This window comes from Citrus sinensis, chromosome 2, assembly GCF_022201045.2.
Source record: "Citrus sinensis cultivar Valencia sweet orange chromosome 2, DVS_A1.0, whole genome shotgun sequence".
NCBI lineage: Eukaryota > Viridiplantae > Streptophyta > Magnoliopsida > Sapindales > Rutaceae > Citrus > Citrus sinensis.
Genome location: NC_068557.1, coordinates 4,178,290 through 4,198,391, shown reverse-complemented (window position 1 = coordinate 4,198,391; position 20,102 = coordinate 4,178,290). Strand labels below are relative to the sequence as shown.

The 20,102-nt window shown below is 34.1% G+C and overlaps 1 protein-coding gene across 2 annotated transcripts; it reads left to right on the top strand.

Moving 5' to 3' along the window:
• Positions 1–697: 697 nt before the first annotated feature.
• On the top strand, positions 698–19,084 carry LOC102630207 (rho GTPase-activating protein 7). Of its 2 annotated transcripts, XM_006470476.4 has the most exons (22): positions 701–1,323; positions 3,093–3,129; positions 4,155–4,231; positions 5,294–5,364; positions 5,442–5,520; positions 5,646–5,790; positions 5,913–6,032; positions 8,498–8,575; positions 8,761–8,816; positions 8,899–8,968; positions 9,978–10,065; positions 10,515–10,758; positions 11,747–11,968; positions 13,013–13,363; positions 14,147–14,196; positions 15,826–15,886; positions 15,960–16,043; positions 16,229–16,342; positions 16,430–16,599; positions 17,741–17,810; positions 18,149–18,352; positions 18,542–19,084. In XM_006470476.4, the coding sequence occupies exons 1-22, from the start codon at positions 1,270–1,272 to the stop codon at positions 18,725–18,727; spliced, it is 2,631 nt and encodes an 876-aa protein (XP_006470539.2). In that variant the 5' UTR covers positions 701–1,269; the 3' UTR covers positions 18,728–19,084. The 2 variants fall into 2 exon arrangements, with proteins under 2 accessions (XP_052290639.1, XP_006470539.2); XM_052434679.1 differs by lacking the exons at positions 17,741–17,810; positions 18,149–18,352; positions 18,542–19,084 and having other exon boundaries at positions 698–1,323; positions 16,435–16,581.
• Positions 19,085–20,102: the final 1,018 nt, after the last annotated feature.

Genomic DNA, 20,102 nt, shown 5'->3' with positions numbered 1-20,102 from the left:
ATTTATTAATGCCCTGGATAAAATATTAAAATATGTTCTTTTAATATAAAACGTAAGTTAAAATAACCTCAAATAATTACGATACTAATAGTGCTTAATGATACAAAAAGTTTCGCCGTTTAATGTTTAAAACACTCTTTATACTGTTTTTTTAATTTTTTTAAATAAAGAGTGGATAAAAATTAAATTGATTTTTTAGTTCTAAAACTCATAAACACTCTTTCAAATTCTTATTCTTCTTGTATGTAAACTTCAACTCACCTTAATGCTATTCAAGTTTTAGAAGAATAATGAACTTTTATTTTTTATTTTTTACTAAAATATATTAAACTCGCAGTCTTGTTTCAGTTCTTATTGAATATTAACAAACTTATGAAACACCATTTCCTTCAAAATATGAACATAATATAATTTCTCTCTTTTTATAATGTAATTTGACTCTAAATTAATTTTTCCTTCGCTCATATGAATGAGAATCAAACCTTTGTGCTTGATTTTCTCTAGTTTTAAAATTCAAATTAAATTTTTGAAATTCGAAAATGAAAACAATGAAAATCAAAACTTAGTCTTGGTCAGTTGGTTTAGTTGGATGACGTGGAATGTGATGATTGGTTAATCAGTATGACTTAGATTAGAATTGACTGTACCGGACTCAACCACTTTCTAGTTTCTACATCACTAAGCTAAGCTCTCCTTGTCTCTCTCTACAGCCAAAGAGAGAAGTGGTTGAAAAGCAAGACCCAAAAACTCTCTCTCTCTTTTATCACATCACCTTAACACTAGTACCACAACCACTATTGCTCTTTACCTAATCCATTTTTCTGAAATTAAAAAAGGAAAATTTAAAAAAAACATTGACAGAGAAACCGAAAGAAAACGAGAGAAAATCAGAAAGAATGTGAGAGAGAGGGAAAAAAAAAACCTTTTTCAGTTTCGCCATTATTAAATTAATTAATTAATTTTTTAATTTATTTGTATACAGACAGTGATAGTGGTAGCTTAGGTTGTTGCTAGCTTCTTTACTGTCTTTTTATCTAATCAAAATCAAATCAATCGAAACCCTAAGCTCAAGCTCATTCTCCAAGTCTCTCTCTGCATCTCTCTCTCTCTCTGTCTGTCGTTATCATTTTTACATTTAGATCTAAACTCGCCGATCTACCGATTCGGAAGCTGTGTCCATTTTGCTGAGTTGACTCAATGGAGAACTCGGCCGATTTACTTTTAATTGACAGTGATGAAATTAAGAGGTTTCGGTGTTAGTCTCTGAGAATGTCGGCATCTTTAGCGCCTTTCGAGCGGCCGCGACCCGGAGCCTCCAATACGGTATGTTGTTTTCCGATTTTATGTTTGGTTATTCAGATAATGGATGGATCTTATTCTATATTGTAGATTGTGGTTTTAGATTGGAAAGTGCATTAGTTATCTTAAGCTTAATTGATTATTTTTAAATTAAATTACCTGAAAATCCAAAATTTGGACAGTTTCTTTTTGGTAGGATTAGTTATTACTCACTTTCTTATGATAGATTGATGCCTGTTTTGTTTGTGAGAAAACAAAGGGAAGAGAGGAAATTCACTTGAAGTATATATGTGGCTTTGTGGGAATTGTTACACACTTGCATTGACAAGTAGTCAGAAGTAAGTGGAATTACTCTCTTTGGCATCATTGGCAAGAGGGTGTTTTCATTTATTTTCAGTGCCAGGTAGGAGAAGGTTTGAAAATTTGATAATTGGGTGGTTGAATTGGTAATTTGCGCCAGTTGTGCCTGATAAGCCAGAATGTGGGATTGGCATAGAAGTAAGGGCTGTAGTTTCTGCTATTTTTAGTAGTTGTTGCAATTGAACTTGAGCTATGATATTTCCACTTTTGTGGCCATTCTTAGAAATTAGGGGCTATAATTGTTTTATGCTCAGCCAATTAAGGACTATGTAGATTTGTTATGTTGGCCTTTCAAATCTAACTTTGAAGAGTGCACTTTTGGGTGAAAAATTTAAAAATATAATCCTCCACTTTGCCAGCACTCAAACAGCTATTGGTGTTATTTAAAATTAATAATTTTGATGTCTATGATGTAGCTCTTGATGTTGCCTTGTAAGGACTCATATGAGGTTAGTGTGAGCTACGGAAAGTCCTTTAGTGCCAGCGAATAAGTTTGTTCTTGAGCTATGAGAATCTGATTTGTTGATATATAATCACATTTGTTTACAAGTTTCGATTCATGGTAAAGTTCTAATAAATTGGCGTTGTCACTTCTCATGCCACGGAAACTTTCACGTTATGAAATGAGTTTATACAGACATTGAAATTTTAGGTGTTTTTGTGGTATAAGACCAACTTATCTGTCGTTAAGTGATGGTTCTGTGAAGTACTAGTCAGCTTGGTCTATGAATTCCATAACCAGCTAACACTATTTATTAATACAAATTCTCATAGTTTCTTATGAATTAAAAAAATAGGTCTATAATTACTAAACCATTTCCTTCAAAATTGCACCTGATTGAAATATTATGACCTTAAAGATCTGATTATCATTTGTTTTCTTTTATAGATATGTTTTTATTATTATTATTTCCAAAAATTTATTTTCAACTCATGGAGTGTTTTCCTAACACTGGTAATCGAAGAAACATGACTAGCCATGATCAAGTTCTAATGAAATGTTTTTTTAGAATTTATTTGATGTCAAAACAAATTTTGCCATGACGAATTATCAGTTTGGATTAATCCAAACAGAAGATTACTCAAGAAAGCTATCAACGAAATGCATGCCATGTCAGAATGTAAACACAATTTGAGTTGCTGTAGAAAAGGACTGAGGGAAAAAAGAAAATGATATTATGTCATAAAAATGATTAATTGAACAACATTAACAGAAATTGTTCAAGGGTTACCATGTTTGGCTTTTAATATAGTTCTGATAATGCTAGGGATCTTGAGATATTTAAAAAAAAATGAGGCACACACTATTTGCAATATGCATATCTTATTTTATTTTGTTCTTTGCCATTTTCTATACTATACTTTGTTTCTGAATTAGTTTATGTTGAAACTGGTCAAATGGTGGTTGTTTCTGACATTTGGTGATTTGATAGGTCTTCAAGAGTGGCCCTCTTTTCATATCCTCAAAAGGTTGGTAACAATTTCTATTTTCCCAGTTTGCTTTTCCTCCCATACGTCAAGTTCATATACCATTTTTTAACTATAGGTTTATTATGTGTATACAAGTTATGAATTCATTATCTTTATGTAATGATTTTGTCAGTCTACATTTAAACATTGGATTGTGATTGTAGCAATCTCCTACCACATTTCAATTGTCTTATCTGACAGGGAACATTGCTATAGGATTAAAAAATAGTTCTGAGAATTTCTATTTTTTGAGATTCAAGGATGTTACCTTTAAGTGCTTGAATTACGAATCTTAACCAATTGAGTAGTGAAGATACGAATAGTGCAAAGTGTGCATAACACATCAGTATGTGATGAGCAAAGCCTTGGCTGACGTCTTTGAAAAATATCTCAAGCATTAATTCTTCCATGACCCAATGATGAGCAAAACTGTTGCACCTTTCAAGGAACTCTGACCTTCCATACCATTAGAACTAGTTGACTCGGTGGACAAGGAGAATCCTCAGTAAGGCATTTGTAAAAAGATTTCCAAGCGACAACCTGAAGCCTCTACTATTGAATCCTTTGTAAATCTATTCAAAACAAACTCTCAAGCAAAGAGAGAAGGAATTTAAAACTTGTTTAAAATCGTCAACTAGCCATATGCGGAGCAATTTACAAGAGAAACAACCCAAAGAGCTAAGCCTCTGAACTTGGAATCCTTCTAAATTCGATTCAAAGAAAATTCCCTATCAATAACAAATGAGAAATTAAAAATGTTTAAAGGAATTTAAAAAAGGCGGTGAGGGGACTAAGTCCTAGCTAAAAAAAAAAAAGGAACTTAAAGTTCTAGTAGCTTTGATATTCTTATCCTGAAATGCTTATTATGCCTCTGATTTCATTGATACAGAATATCATCATATGTTATTTCTGATGTTTCTTAAAGTTCATCCTGAAATGCTTATATTGCCTCTGATTCCTTGACACAAGATATCATCATATGTTATTTATACTATTATTATGTAAGTTGATGTTGGTTTTTGCAGGAATAGGCTGGAAATCGTGGAAGAAGCGGTGGTTTATCCTTACACGCACTTCCTTGGTTTTCTTTAAGAATGACCCTGTTAGTATTTTTTACATTTATAATGCACGTTATTTATCTCTAAATTTCCAATCTAATTCACCATGGCATATTGATTGGTTCCCAGCATTCAATTTAGTTGTTCAATGTGACTAGCAAGGCTAGGGTTAGTTTTTCATATGTAAACTCTTTGGAGTGACAATCCTTTAGAACTTCATTTTCTGTTTACTCCAGGAAATGCCTTCTATATGGCACTACTGTATAGATTGGGAAGTTTATTACATGAGAACCTGGAGGAAAAAGACTAAACCATATCACTGTTACTACCCTTTCAAGGCTTTCCTTTGTCTCGTTATCTTGTTGCCATTTGCTAACCATGATACCAGACACAGCCTCTTAGACTTTGAAAGAAACAGTGTCTATTGCATTAATTGACATTTGAATGTAATGTTAGTTTCTTGTCTCTGAAAATTGTTATCTATTTGCACTAACCAGCACTGGTAATTAAGGTGTATGCAATTCATGGATATTCTTTTTTTCTATGTTGTACAAAGTTTAAAATTAGTTTTTATTTTAGAGGGTTTTCATTCCTTCTTACGTACATGCCATAGTGGATGTGTAATATGAATCTGAAAGGTCTGGTGAGTCCAGACATGGAAGTATTCCTTGATGACTAGATTGTCCTATGGAGGTTTCAAGATGACACTAAATAGGCATGGGATTCAAATTTTTAATATGCCTGGTGCATAAACCTCTCAATCATACCAAAAATCTGGATGTACATTCTTAGGATTCACGTACGGCCGACTGCTTTTACTTATTATTATCCTATGTGAAGAGGAAAAAATCCTTCTTTTTTGGTAATGTCTGCCTATTCAGAGAGAAATGAAAACCTGCAGAATGGCCTTGTTATGGCATTGTTTATATATTTGTATGTAATTTCTAGTCAAACCATGAATATGCCAATAACTTTATTTTCTCTGTATCTTGAAATAACTTTTATTCTCAATTTTGTAGTGTAATATTATGCATAATGACAGATAAGAATCCTTGTGGTTAGAATCAATTGAAATGAATGCTCATTATATTTTCTTTGACGTGCAGAGTGCACTGCCGCAAAGAGGTGGTGAAGTAAATTTGACTTTAGGGGGAATTGACTTGAATAATTCCGGGAGGTACGTGAAATCACAATCAGTTGTCTGTAGCGGTATTCTGATTAAGGTGTCTAATAGTCACTCATATAATCTTGCAGTGTTGTTGTTAGAGAAGATAAAAAGTTATTGACTGTTTTATTTCCTGATGGGCGTGATGGTCGAGCTTTTACTCTTAAGGTGCCACATTTGCTAGTTGAATTTTGTTTTATGCTGATATCCCCCATGGTTAACAAACAAACAACCCCCCCCCCCCCCCCCCCCCCCCCAAAACACCAATTTTCTAACATTGAAATTAACTTCAGGCTGAGACATCAGAGGATTTGTATGAGTGGAAGACAGCCCTGGAACTTGCGCTTGCTCAAGCACCAAGTGCTGCTCTTGTAATGGGACACAATGGGATCTTTAGGAATGACACGAACGATACCATTGAAGGGTCTTTCCATCAATGTACTTCTCCAACCTTTCATTTTATTGTTTCTTAAATGATATTTGTTCTGAAACTACTTGCCAGCCAAATCATTTTCTGTTTATTCATACATAGTTAACCCTATATTGAATATGCCATGTAGGGAGGGATAAGCGTCCTGTTAAATCTTTGGTAGTTGGAAGACCAATTTTGCTGGCCCTTGAGGATATTGATGGAGGTCCATCATTTCTTGAGAAAGCTCTTCGATTTCTTGAGAAGTTTGGTAAGTGGGGATCTCATATATTCATTTTTATTCTTTATCAAATTACTGTACTTGTGTTTATATTTGAACTTTATGTATTCCTTCATTTCTTCGGGTAAAAATTGCACCCTTAATTTTTATAATTAATTATGCATACGTGTTCATGTGTTTTGTGATTTCAACTGTTAATTGGCACTTTTTGTTGCACTTTAATTATTCAAGTGTTCACTGACTTCTCTTCTGGCACTAAGAAGTGGCTCCACAGTCTTCAAACTGTATGAAATATGCATCAATGAGTGGTTGAGGATGTGCAGTTGATAGTTGCAAAGGTTGCCTCATTTAGATTTTATTTTTTCAGTGTCAAAAACCAAAAATTTTGGGTTGGATATTTCTTCTCAAATACAAATGTTAAACTAGTCGCTGACCACTTTTAAGGATGGAAATGGTGCTTGCTCTCTTCTGCCATCATTATGGTGGGTTGAGCATATCGCATTGTTTCCAGGTACTGGCACATATATTATACAGTGAACTTGGACATATTGAAAATCTAGAAAAATGATTCCACCTGATTACCGTCCCATTTGTTAGGTTAAGCCTTTAAAAGGTAGAGCAAAAGCATTGTCTCTTAGATTGAAGGACATTTTTACAGATGCAATATTATTTTCTGAAGATACTTTCAAAGATAAATTTAGATGTGGTGTCAGTTGCTGATGAGATGGTGGAAAATCATAAGAATGATAGGAAGGAATTGTTCTCAATACTACTTTCTATGACCGTGCTGATGGGTTTTCTTTGTAGTTGTTTTAGAGAAAAAGGGATTTGTCAAATGTAAAAAACGTAGATTATATCCCCACGCGGTAGCCCACTCTCTTGAGGGCTTGGGATCTGGTGCCTGGCTGTATCGAGGTGACTGAGGTCTTAGGTTCGATCCTTCTGGTGAGCTTAAAAATTCTTCCCTTTGCTGTCTCATGGTTCATGGGGTTGGGACGCCTGACCGACTCCCCAGTTTAGGGCTTGCCCCCCCCCCCCCCCCCCAACAAAAAAAAAAGGTAATTTGTGACTTGTATGGATCAATAATCTAGTTAGATGAATGCCTGATGAGTGAGACTCTAGGGTGTGTTATACAGGGACAGAGGGGTCTGCTTTTATCAACAATTTGATAGTAAAATAGATAAAACATAAAAACTTTAGTAAAAGTAACGAACATGTGAGGAAAAAGATATTGAACCTGTGATTAGAGTCTATTTGAGGTGGCTTGAGTATAATTTCTTTTTTTCCTCTTACTAAGGCTTGAATCCCCACTAGTAACAAGGAGGCTCCATCCCTGCTCTCGTAGGGAGATTGGATATCAACGCTCGTATTTTTGTGTTGATCGTTTTTTCCCCCCTCCCCAGTTAGTTCTGATAAGGGTCTGGTCAACACAAAAAAGTCAATGTTGTGCCATGTAAAAGTCAACACAAATACGTTGGATGCTAAAGTGCCATGTATGGATGCTAACAAGGAGGCTCCATCCCTTCTCCATCGTATGGATGCTAAAGTGTCATGTAAAAGTCAATGTTGTACTTGGAGCACTGCTCATGGAAGATGAACATGTGTAATCTTCTTCAGAAAAGAATGCGTTGTTTGTCACCCCACTGGTGAGTTGTGTAAGATTGAGGCTAAAGGGGTTGGTCCTCTTTTTCTTCATTTTTCCTGTGCATTGAGATTGCAACAAAATATTCTTAATGAAGTTTGCTAAAGTGGGTTATTGTGCATTCATATGTGTTTCTTTGCTCATTGAGAATTAGTGTTTTAAGATGAAGGAAGAGGATGCTACTGAGTGGGATTGTATTGTGATGGAAATCTTTTGGCATCTTTTGAAGTCATTAGGGTGAAAAGGGTAAAGGGATCTTCTCGCATTCTAGCTGGGAGGTGGAGTTCTTTCTGATCTAGAGTTTGATTTTGGGTGTCTTCATGGGCTTCAGCTGCAAGTTAATTTTGAGAAATGTTGTTTTCTTGAGTCAAAATAATTCAGATTTGAATGGTAATGCATTGATTCTTGGTTTTTTTGTTTGTTATTTGGTTCTTTTGGTTGCTTTAATGGTTGGTCAGCTGCTTCTTTACCAACTTTTAGTTCCATTTCTTTGTTTTTAATAATATTACATTTGATTTCTCCTCAAAAAAAAAAAATAATAATAATATCTTTTGATTCCTATTAAAAAACAAAAGGTTTGATTCCTATTAAAAGCAACAGGAAAAATTAGAGGTGTAATGAAGTAGTCAGGACAATCATGTAGCCAAACCGAGCTCCAATTAATTCAGGATTGAGCCTTAATGGAGGTGGGTTATATTCAGCTGGGAGTGGGAGTGTGTATTGTTGTTAAAAAGGAAAAGATGTACGAAGCCGGTGGTGTTGATTAACTTGCTCACCTCTCTAAATAGTGCTTGGATGAATTCATTGAATTTCATCTCTTATATTTTTTCGCATATGATATTTTTTTCTACAGGAACTAAAGTTGAAGGAATTTTACGGCAAGCAGCAGATGTTGAGGAGGTGGACCGCAGAGTTCAAGAATATGAACAGGGTATCCCTTTGATTCATATTAATTACACCTTATTTTGAAAGTTGCTAATTAATTACACTGATAAAGAAGTGTTAGATATCCTTTTTCCTTGTTTAATTATTTCATCTGTCAAGTGCAACTTTTTGTAGCGATGCCCTTCATACTGAGAGATTGTGGCTCACCTATTTCTCTTTCGTTATTTGTAGGAAAGACTGAATTTAGTGCTGATGAGGATGCTCATGTTATTGGTGACTGCGTTAAGGTACTCGTCTCACTTGCTGCTGCTCGTGACTTTTAAGTTAATGTAGTTACTTTAACTTTCAAGATCGTTGTTTCATCTGCAGCATGTCCTCAGGGAGCTTCCGTCCTCTCCAGTGCCTGCATCCTGCTGTACTGCCTTACTGGAGGCTTATAGTAAGTTTCAGTTATCTTTTGTTCTTCCTAATTTTGTATTCTTTTACCTGGTTGATTATAGTTTTGGATTTGTTAAGATATTGAAACATGATTTATTTTGTTTATTTTAGACAAATCCCCTTGAGCACCTTTTGTCGAGGTGATTTGAGTAAATTATGTGTTTGTTTTTTGAGGCAAACTTATTTTTTTTATTCTTCATTATTTCATTTATTTGTACATTGACAATTGGTTTTGTTTTGGCTGTTACTGCCAAGGGAGTTGAAGTCGTTTTTTGGATGATAAACTTGTCAAAACGTAAAAACAACTGTTCATCAAATTGAGATATTGGCTAATTGCTTGTGAAAAGAATCAGTTAATTGTGAATGAGTGTTGATTGGCATGTTCTAAATAGTAAAATTAAATATCAGTTGGTGTATTTATTGAACATATCCTTTCTTAGCTTTGAAAAGAAAAAGAAAAAGAAGAAAACAGTGAAGAAAACAAGACTGTTTGTGCTGTTGGTCATACTGGCATTCATGCATGTCCAGTGTTCGCATGGACTTTAACGTATATATTCTCCATTCATACAGTTAATAATTTGCCAAGGTTTGTGTCTTTGTCGTTGGAGACCTTTCAACATTTTCCTTGTTGCAGTGGCTTATTGAAAATAATTGAGCCTTGTTGCCCTCTCAAATGAAAGTTATCACAAACTAGTGAGCTTTGTTTTCTATTTTGGATGTAACTTGCAAATATTTATTTGTGCAAGTTATATTCTAATCTAATCATGGAATAAGCACCATATGAGGATCCTTGCCTTTTATGGGAGAAGTGCTGTATCTTTATTGTGCTAAGCATTTTTGTTCAGACATTTGTTTCTATCGTTAAAAGATTTTAAAGCTAATGGGTTTTGTTGTTTTGATTCACATTCAACTTGGGTTGACATGATTGTCATCTGATCCCAATTTGGTGGATTATATTTTACTTGCATCATTATATACTGATATTGTTGCCTTACTGTTTATTGGATAAGAAATTGATCGGAAGGAAGCTCGGATAAGTGCTATGCGCTCTGCAATATTAGAGACATTTCCTGAACCAAATCGGCGTTTATTACAGAGGTAACCTCTGAACATGTTGTATACATTCAACCTTTTTCCCTAGTTGCATCTTTTAGTGTCATCCTTTGCTAATTTAATGTTTGCTGATCTGTTTATAGTGTTTACTTTCTGCGCTGCTCTAAATCTATAGCCTATGCATTTTGTCCTTTTAATTTTTTGTTTTATTTCTGTTTGTTGTAATCTGCACATGTCATAGCTAGTAGACGCCATATGTATCAGTGCTGATGGGAATGTGAACATAGAAAGACAATATATCTGGAAGATATGGTTTAGTGAGGCTGGTGCTGTTAGCTTAAGCTTTTGGGTTTAGTGGCTACTCAGCAGTAACTTAATTGTTTTGAAATATGTCCATTTTGTGAGTAAAGATGCTTGCAACTTCTATAGTGAGCAGGCATATTTTTCATAGTCATACAATTATCTAATATGTACAATTGCTCCTTATTTTGCAGAATTTTGAGGATGATGCACACAATATCATCTCATGCTCATGAAAACCGAATGACTCCTTCTGCTGTTGCAGCCTGCATGGCACCCTTGCTCCTACGACCTCTTTTAGCTGGTGAATGTGAGTTGGAGGATGATTTTGATATGAACGGTGATAACTCTGCTCAGCTTCTTGCTGCTGCAAATGCTGCTAATAATGCTCAAGCCATCATTGCAACTCTTTTAGAGGAATATGAGAATATTTTTGATGTAAGATTCTCTCTGTTTGATTGCTTGACTGATAATTGCTGGTGTTCTTGAGAATACAATAGTCAATAGGTTATATCATTGGATTGATTATGTATACTTTAGTACCCAGGTTTGGATTTCAAAAATTTAATAGGACCCTAAGGTTCTATCAATTGAAAATATACTAGTGATGTGCACACTTACAAAGTTGGGATACAAAGTTTGTACCATAATCGACTTGGCGCCAGTATAAATTCAGCACTTTGTATCCCAACTTTATAAGCCTATCATTATGTAAAAAGTCAAGAAAACGATTAGAAGAGGGTTGATCTCTTCATGGGGATCTTCCTCCAATTTGTCAAAAGACTATTTTTCTTTCTTTGCTTGATTGTAAAAGTCTTAGGGCATCACTATTTGAAGGATTCTTAGAGAAACACTAAGCGTAAAAGAAAACAATTCATAATGGAAATCCTAAATTAAATAAGTAACTCCGGAAAAAATGAGAATACTAATTCTAATGTGATTCTAACAAAATTTTATAGTTGTGAATATGAAAGTTATGTGTGCTTTGTGATGTTAATTTAGGTTGTGAATATAATTGGTATAGAATCATTTTAGGTAAGGGTCTTTGAGTTTCCTGAAGTATGATAATATGCTTGAAAGCTAGAAGGGCTGCAGCTGGATCTGTGGAAAAAATTGCTTGGATTTATTGTTGAACAGGAAAATTAAGTTTGTTCCTGATGACTGAAGAGTCAACTGGAAAAAAGTAACCATACCAGCGGTTTTGGACTGGAACCGCTGAATATTGTTGCAACTTCGGTCCAACTTAAGTTTTGTGAAGTATTGTAGCTTGTTTTGAAAGCTAGAAGGGCTGCAGCCGGATCTGTGGAAATAGTTTCTTGGATATATTCTTAAAAACTTACATTTGTTCTTATTGGAGTCTCAAGCTAGTTCCCCATGTTACCATAGTTTAACTCTGTACTTGTGTATATTCTGCTTGGTGTTTCAGGATGAAAGTCTCCATAGATGCTCTATTTCAGCTGATTCTCATGTTGACAACAGTGGTAGTGAGGATTCATCTGATGAAGAAAATCTGGATATGAAAAATAATGGCTATCATGATGCACAAAATGAAGTTGATCCAGAAAGTGACGATGATCCCGAGCGTGCACACAGTGGGAAATTAAGTGAAAGCAGTGGTTATGCTGGCAGTGATCTTTATGACTACAAGGTTCTTTATTTTCCTGTCACAAAAATTGTATCACATTTGTTTTTCCAGCATGGTGAAATTTATTAGGGGATTGAAGTACATATTGCTTCGAGTTCTTTTCTTTTGTCATCTATTGCCTTGCGACTGCAGTAATATTATTTGCTTCTCATCTTAATGTTATAGATTGTGTGAAGAACTCATTCATCGACAAAATCTTAGGTTTTTCATGGCCTTGAACATGTACAATGTCTTCCCAACAGGTTACAAATTGAGTTATTTGTTGCATGTGCCACTTTTAAGTATTCTCATTCTCTTTTTTGCCTCTATGGATTTGGATTCAAACATCTGTTTGGCTAGTCCAACTGATAGTTCAAGTCTTTGGGTTGAAGTGTATTATGTCTGTTCCCTGAATCCCTACTGGGTATTCTTATAATTCACAGATCATGCTCGTTATTGTGTTGGGCCTTGATGAGTGAGAGGGTGTTAGAAATCCCACATCAACGAAGTCTGAACTTGGTGTGGCTTCATAACTTGTGCTCTTCCTCTTAATATCTTTTAGCATTTAGGTTGGTTTCTCAATGATATTGTTAAAAAAACCATATCTTTTAACAGTCACAATCTTTAAGTAGATTATGATGATCGTTTCCGTTAATTGAACAAAACAATCAGCCTTTTACTTGCACATTTATATAATAAAGCTGAGCATTGTTTGAAATATTGAAAGATTATGACTAGATTTCATTGACATGTTGAATTTCATGGTCTTGTCCAAGTAGAAACCTGAGGTTTGTCCCATTGTGTGCAACATAATGCTTCTTCTAAAGAAAGCACTGGAATGTTGAGATTGGACAAATTTTATTTCTACAAGTTGCTTTTATAGTCAAGTGTGCATAGCTCAGCTTATATCTTATGGTAATTTTAGAAATGAGGTTAGAGTGAAAGAGATGCACTTGATTTTATGATGATTTATTTTAGAAGTGTTTGCATTATTGGGGTTCATTTAGAAAATTAAAAAGAGGTAACTATTGTTTAAATTGAAATCTACATTATCTGGCACATATACAGGCTCTTGGAGGTGATGATTCGGATGTTGGATCCCCCAGAAATAATAATGCTTCGGCCGAGAGCTCAAAGCTGCCCATTGACCCTATACAAATTGGGGATCCTGGTGATCAGGTGATCGAGCAACAAGGTAAACAGAAGAAAGGAAATGAAAATTCAATTACTGAGATGGAGGTTTCTAGTGTTTTACCTGCTGGTGAATCTTACCATTCAATGGGGGAGATTCTTTCCTCTGTGGATCCTGGGCATCCTCTATCTGTATCTGGACTTGAGTCTTCTGCTGAGAAGCCAGTGGGTAAAGGTACAAGCTCCAATTTCAGCGCAAAGCGATCTGCCTTCTGGGGAAGAAGCAATGTGAGTTTGACATTCATTGTCTCTCTTAAGATTTACTCTTAGGAGCCTTAATATTTTATTAAGCAGATGGTAGTTTACTTCAGTTTGATAGATGTATGTTCTCATCCTTTTTTTTTCCATTCTAAAAAATATAATTTATAGATCAAACAATTGTTCCTACCATGCTTCCCACTGCAAATTTTTTCTTAATTCTTCATTCGAGCTTGTGTTTGTTGTTTCCCCTTTTATTTGCTGTATTTGGACGTTTCTGTAGCTGTGGTCATTTTCATTTGTTTTATTAACATTAGTCTTAATTCTTGTTTTGAGGTCATATTTAGGTCTATGCATATTCTTCTTTGTATATTTTTGGTCCACTCATGCTTGTACTGATATTATTCATCCCTTCCTTAGAGCAGACTGCTTGTTTCTTTGCATGCATGAAATATTTCAGCTATAGGTGTTACTGAGAAATTGAGAATATTCACTGTTCTCTGAATTATGGTATATGTACTCAACTTGAGGGCTGTTCTAGATGGTTTCTGTTCTTTATCTACATTTACCATGATCCACCTGACCCGTGACTATGGTTGATAAGAAATTTGCAGAGTGCAAGGTATCGGTTGTAAATAACAATTTTTTTGGCTGTGCAGCCATGCAACTTAAAAGTCATGAATTATTGTGTGGGTGGTTATCCATCTATAATTATGGGTAAACAACATTGAATACTGTAGTCCTGTCTCTGCTGTTTGGATTCTTGAATGCAAATGTCAGGCAATTGATGATCTTTATTGACTTTGCACACAGGCGAGAAAGACATCTTCAGTGGAATCCATTGATTCATCTGGGGAAGAAGAGTAAGATGCTCATTATATTCTTTATACCTCTTTCCTTTACTGTCTTCATCATCTTTGATGCTTTTGTTTAAGGAGTCAAACTTAAAGCTTGTTATCTTTACTGTTTATATTTTAAATATCTATTCCTATTTTTGAGGATGTTATCTGTTGAGTGTTTTCTTTTTAAAAAAAAATGTAACAAACTTAAAAATATATTAATGACGAAGATTTAAAACAGATATTGGACCCGCTCTCCACTAAGAAGACAAAAATTAGTAGTACTTGTGCTATACAAAAGTATACCCAATCATCCCTATGCAAGGCTAGAGTCAGTTATAACTCCCTATCTCAAAACCCCATCCCAGTTTAAATGTATGAAGGAAAAGGATAAATCTTTAAAATTTTTTGAAACTGAAGCCCAAAGTGAAGTAAAAAGACGAACTCTATCCCACAGTTCTTCAGAATTATCTATAATTTTTTCCCTAAAAAATACGAACATTTCTTTCTTCCCAGATTACACAAAACAGAGCTGCCGCAGCACATTTCCAAAGAGTTTTAGCTTTTATTCCTCTACCAAAAGCAAAGGCTGTGGAGCATTCCTTTGTTAAGGTTATTAGTCTCTTGTTTATAGCTAGATTTAAACATCCTTAGATGTGTTTAAATGTATAATTGTAGCTAATATCACCATATTTTTCTAAGGCAGTGTGCAAGAATCCTAATTCTTCTAAACCTTTTAACTTTAATACCCTTGCATAGAAAATCTTAGAAACCTATGTTAGTCCTAGATGCTTCTAAAATTTTACTGTTATGTACGTTAAGATTAGTTGGCGTACAAGTAAGTTCTCTTTTGATGTTTAATCGATAACATTGTACCAGACTTGTATAAAGTAGTTCGCACTTGAGGTTTATTTGAGACAATTTCCCTAAAATGGTGATCAGTTTTACAATTTCCCTAAAATGGTGATCAGTTTTACTGCTGTATGCATGGCTTCGTGGATAATTAATGGTAAACACAAGGGAATTTTTTTTCTTTTTTAACAATTTTTTTTTGGGGTTAAATAGGGTAAGACGAGTTTATTAGGTTTCAATTTATTGATGTGCGGTTATTTTTTGTTGTTTTTCCACCTTTTTTCCCCTATGAATATAGTTGAAGTAACTTGATGATGTTGTTTTATATCTGGAATTGCAAAAGACAAGTTGAGATATCAGAGGAAACAGCCATACCACTAACTTAGAAAGCACTGAAATAAACAGATTGGTTGCATTCAAAATCTAATGACACAACTTCCTATGAAAACTAGTCTTCCCAGAAAGTATTCTCTGAAAGCTTTTTTTCTACATTTTATCCTATATTTGAATATTTATAAGTGAAGGAAATCAGGTTAGATTGCCATTTTCAAAGGAATGTTTTAAGGTTTGGAAACTAAAAGGGGTTCAGTCCTGATGTCCCTCCCACTTGCCATTGTCAAATCCTTGATTCATATGGTTGATTAGATGATGGATTTTTTCAAAACAATTTTTACATGTCCTTTCAATAAGTTGTTTTGCAGATTGAAATGGCTTTTCTCATCAACTCTTTCTTGTGTCAAAATTTCCTCCATTTTATATTTAATATATTCTTACAACGTAAATCTGTTGACTTGTTTGTAGGCTTGCTATTCAGAGACTTGAGATTACAAAGAATGACTTGCGACATAGGATTGCAAAGGAGGTACTAGTCTTGCATAAACTAGTCATGGAATATCAGTGTTATTACTAACAGGATTGGTCATCATCTGTGACAGGCTAGAGGAAATGCCATTTTACAAGCTAGCTTGGAAAGAAGGAAGCAAGCTTTGCATGAGCGTCGTTTGGCCCTTGAGCAAGATGTATTTCTTTTTTATCCATTAAATACTGCCTTTTTTTTCCCTTAATGTTTATTTGCTTTCATTTGTTTGCTGGATATTGCATTAGATTTTTCGATGCTTCTTCTTTTTGCTTTTATTTCCATGTTTAAAATGTTTTCACTGTTCACTCTTTGTTTGTGTCTACTGACTAGCAAATGATTAAACAGGTCTCAAGGTTGCAGGAGCAGCTTCAAGCTGAGAGGGATCTTAGAGCTGCATTAGAAGTTGGTTTGAGCATGTCTTCTGGACAATTTTCCAGTTCACGTGGCATGGACTCTAAAGTTTGTACAGATTATAAAAGATTTGTTTCTTTTTTATTTCTAGATCTTCAGTTGCACAAATACTTATGACTTAAAACTGATGTGAAGACAAGGGCTGAGCTGGAGGAGATTGCTCTTGCTGAAGCAGACGTGGCCAGGTTGAAGCAAAAAGTTGCAGAACTCCACCATCAACTTAATCAGCAGCGACAGCATCATTATGGTTCTCTCTCAGATGCATGTGACCGTTATCAAAATGTCCAAAACCATAATTCTCAACAGTGAGTATGCCAAATTATGCAATTACTAAAATATTTTTGGCTTGTGGTGTGAAAAATTGTCAGTAGTCATAAGCAATATTTATATTGACATCATGAAAGGGTTCTCTGCAGATCATTCTCTTCCAACATATTTAACCTACCCATTCGATTACCTTTTCTTGCTTTTCAGTACCTGGTACTCAAGCTAACAATTGTCTGCGGCATGATGGTTAATTTTCAATCTTAGCAATTAATCCATTCCCGTCAGAATACATGCCCGTCTGGATTCTGAATTTTGACTATTTTAAATTTTGTCTAGATATAATGTGCATATTTTTGGTGACTGTTATTTGTTTATTTTGTGTTTTGAAAATGATAGTAACATATGCATCAGTTTCTACATGTGGTTGGCTTGGGGAAGTTACTTTGGTGTGTAAATGAACTTCTTTATTAAGCTGGGTTTCTACACGATATGTCAGTGTTATATTCTATTTTTTTCTCCCTTTTTTGATGGGGGAAGGGAAGCAAGGGAAACAGGTTGGGGACAGGCAGCTACCTGGTAAGAGGTGTAGTGAGCTGTGAAAAGTTGAAGGCTACAAGCCTACAAGAGGGATATTCTTCTTTTCTCTTTCTTTCTCATTTTCTTTTCCTCTTTTCCCTTTTTGCTATTTTTTCAAATTTTGGCTCTCCAAGCTCCTTTTACATCCTGTAATATTAGTACACTAGTCAGAACATGTCAATAAAGCCAAAAACAATATGCCCTCTGCTCTCCATTAGAACCAACAAGTGTCTGGGTACATGTTCATGGTTGCGTACTTTTTGTTTTTTTTTTCTAAATCATAAAATTGTTACACTTGGTAACTAATTTACTTTAGCCATTATTTTAACACTTTGAAGCCAATATATTAGCAACTTTGAGCTTTTAAAGATATGGCAAAGATTATCTTTTTGCCTGCATGCTATTCATCTGTAGGGAGAACTGGATAGCACGGCAAGTGTATATAATAAAGTTAAAAATATGTATTTCAGTTCTAATATCACAGGATAATGGGTAGTTGAGGCTGCTAATTTTTCCTAGTAGAGGAAAATGGAAATAACTGTGGCACATCAGATTCTGTTCAAGTAAAGCCTTTTACTAATAAAATATATTTGATATTTGCAGGAGGTTTCTTCAGCAAGACTTTGATTCTACTCTTGCTTTTGTTAATCATGAAAGGAAACAAAGAACTGAGGTACATATTTGAAATTGTTTGCCCATCACCATCCGTCTTTCTCGTTCGATTGAAATGTATTTAGAACTTTCAAACGAGAAGATGGTAATTCAAGTTATTAATTATTTACTTATTCTATTTGTTTGTTTTGACTCACTAAATTTAGTGCATTTTGATTGAACCTTCACTATTCCAGATTATCAAATGCCTTCGTAGTTTGATGTTATATTATCACGGTCCTTTGTTTAGGATCTATGTTGCCTTTAGAGGTTGAGTCCGTCATGAGTTATTCTTTTGAGTTTATCAATACTGCATGCTTTATCTAATGGTAATTATAATCTTCTACTGCTGCACTGCAGGAGAATTTGTTAGGGGCAGACTGGAGGAATATTAAAGGACAAGGATTAGCAACCGGCAGCAGTAACAGGCTGCCTCGGAAGCAATTTGTGGAGTCAACCAGCTTGAGTGACTCGAAAAGTACCGAGGCATCCACAAATGTGTCAATGGATGAGCTATGTGGTGTCGATTCTGCATCTGTCCCTTCCACTTCAAGACCGATAGAGGTAGGCTTGATATTCATCAATGCGTCAATGCACATTCTGTTTTGCAACTCCTGATACTACTTCTTGACTCCAAAATTTTGAAGCAACACAGTTCAAATTATTGACTGGAAAATTACTGAACAATCTTTATATACATTTTCCTAATTGATTTTTGTTAACCGACATTATTTGTTTTTGACAATCTTACAGGCAACGGATTATGCTAGGCATCCATCAACTGCTTCTTCTGCCTTGGTAGAATTAACTACTCGTCTTGATTTTTTCAAGGAAAGACGATCTCAGCTAATGGAACAACTTCACAACCTTGATTTAAACTATGGCACTACGTCGTCACAAGATTTCATCTACAGACCATCATCTCCACCGTGGAACTAACCTAAGATGGTGCTTATCATAGGAGTCGAGATTAAAAATGTCGGTCTTCTTCTTGTTGTACATCCTTCAGTGTTGCATATAGTTGTATATGTAGTCTTGTGGGCTCAGTTAGTTTTCCTTTTTTTTCATTTAAATTTCTTGTTTCAATTTATTTTTTTGGGGGGGTTCTCTCTCTTGCATAGAATTTGGTTTCATTACTAACAATGACCTCTTTCGAGTTCCCCTTGCTGTAATTTTTGCCCTAAATGTTATAAACAAAACAAGTGTTTTGGTTTGTGTCAATAGTAGGTGAACGCGTTATATAAAACAAAAACTTTTTTATTGTTATTTTTAAATTTTTGGGTTCTGTTTGTGAAAGACGTCTCCTATGGAACATTTTTTCTTTTTTTCTTTTAGGGGGTTTAATGGCTTATTATTTTCGACAATTGTTCTATGTAGGTGTAAGATGTGTACAAATTAATTGCAGTGTATCTTAATGTCATTTGCACAGTTCGTTTTTGATGTCGAAGTTCATTATGTGAATATTTAATCCACTCAAAATAGTTAAAAGAGTAAAAAATGACAACAATAAAAATAGAGGGATAAATAATATTCAAATTAATTTGTTAATCTTTTACTTTACCAAATTTTCAAACTCATTGATCAATGAAATAAAATTTAATGCCCATTGAGCTAAGAGCTACAATAACAAGCCCACAAGTTTTCAATCTGATCAATTTTTATTCGTAAAAATTCGATCCGTAAAAATTTAATTTGTGAATTGGTAGATTGAATTCAGTTAAAAAAAATAAAAAATTAGTTGGTGGATTGGATATGTATTTATTTTTATAAATTTATAAAAATTCGTAAAAAATAAAAAAATGTATTTATTTAATTAAAAAGTAAATTTTTAAATATGACATTAGTACTAACTAATAAATAAATAAAAAAAAATATAGTTACATTAATATAATATTATATCTTATCTAATAATAATATAAAATATAAAATAATTAAATAAACAAATATAGCTTCTTAGGTAGTTAACTTTCATGATCTAAACAAATGAAATTTTTTTTTGTGTTGCATTTTAAAACTTTAAATGTATTTTTTATTTTTATTTAAACAATTAATTTATTTAAATCGTATTTAATTTTGAATTTAATCAGTCCTAAAATTATTTTTATATTTAGTTAGTTCGAGAATAGGATATAATTAAACATTTTTATCCTACAAATCAATCCACAAAATAATAGATCGGGTAAAATCCGCATCCGATCCGTAAATATATGGATTGGATTTGGATTGAATTTCATCCATCCACGGACTAAATTAGAATAAAAATTTATAATTTACAAAATTATAAATCGAATATGAATTAATATCTAATTTGTAA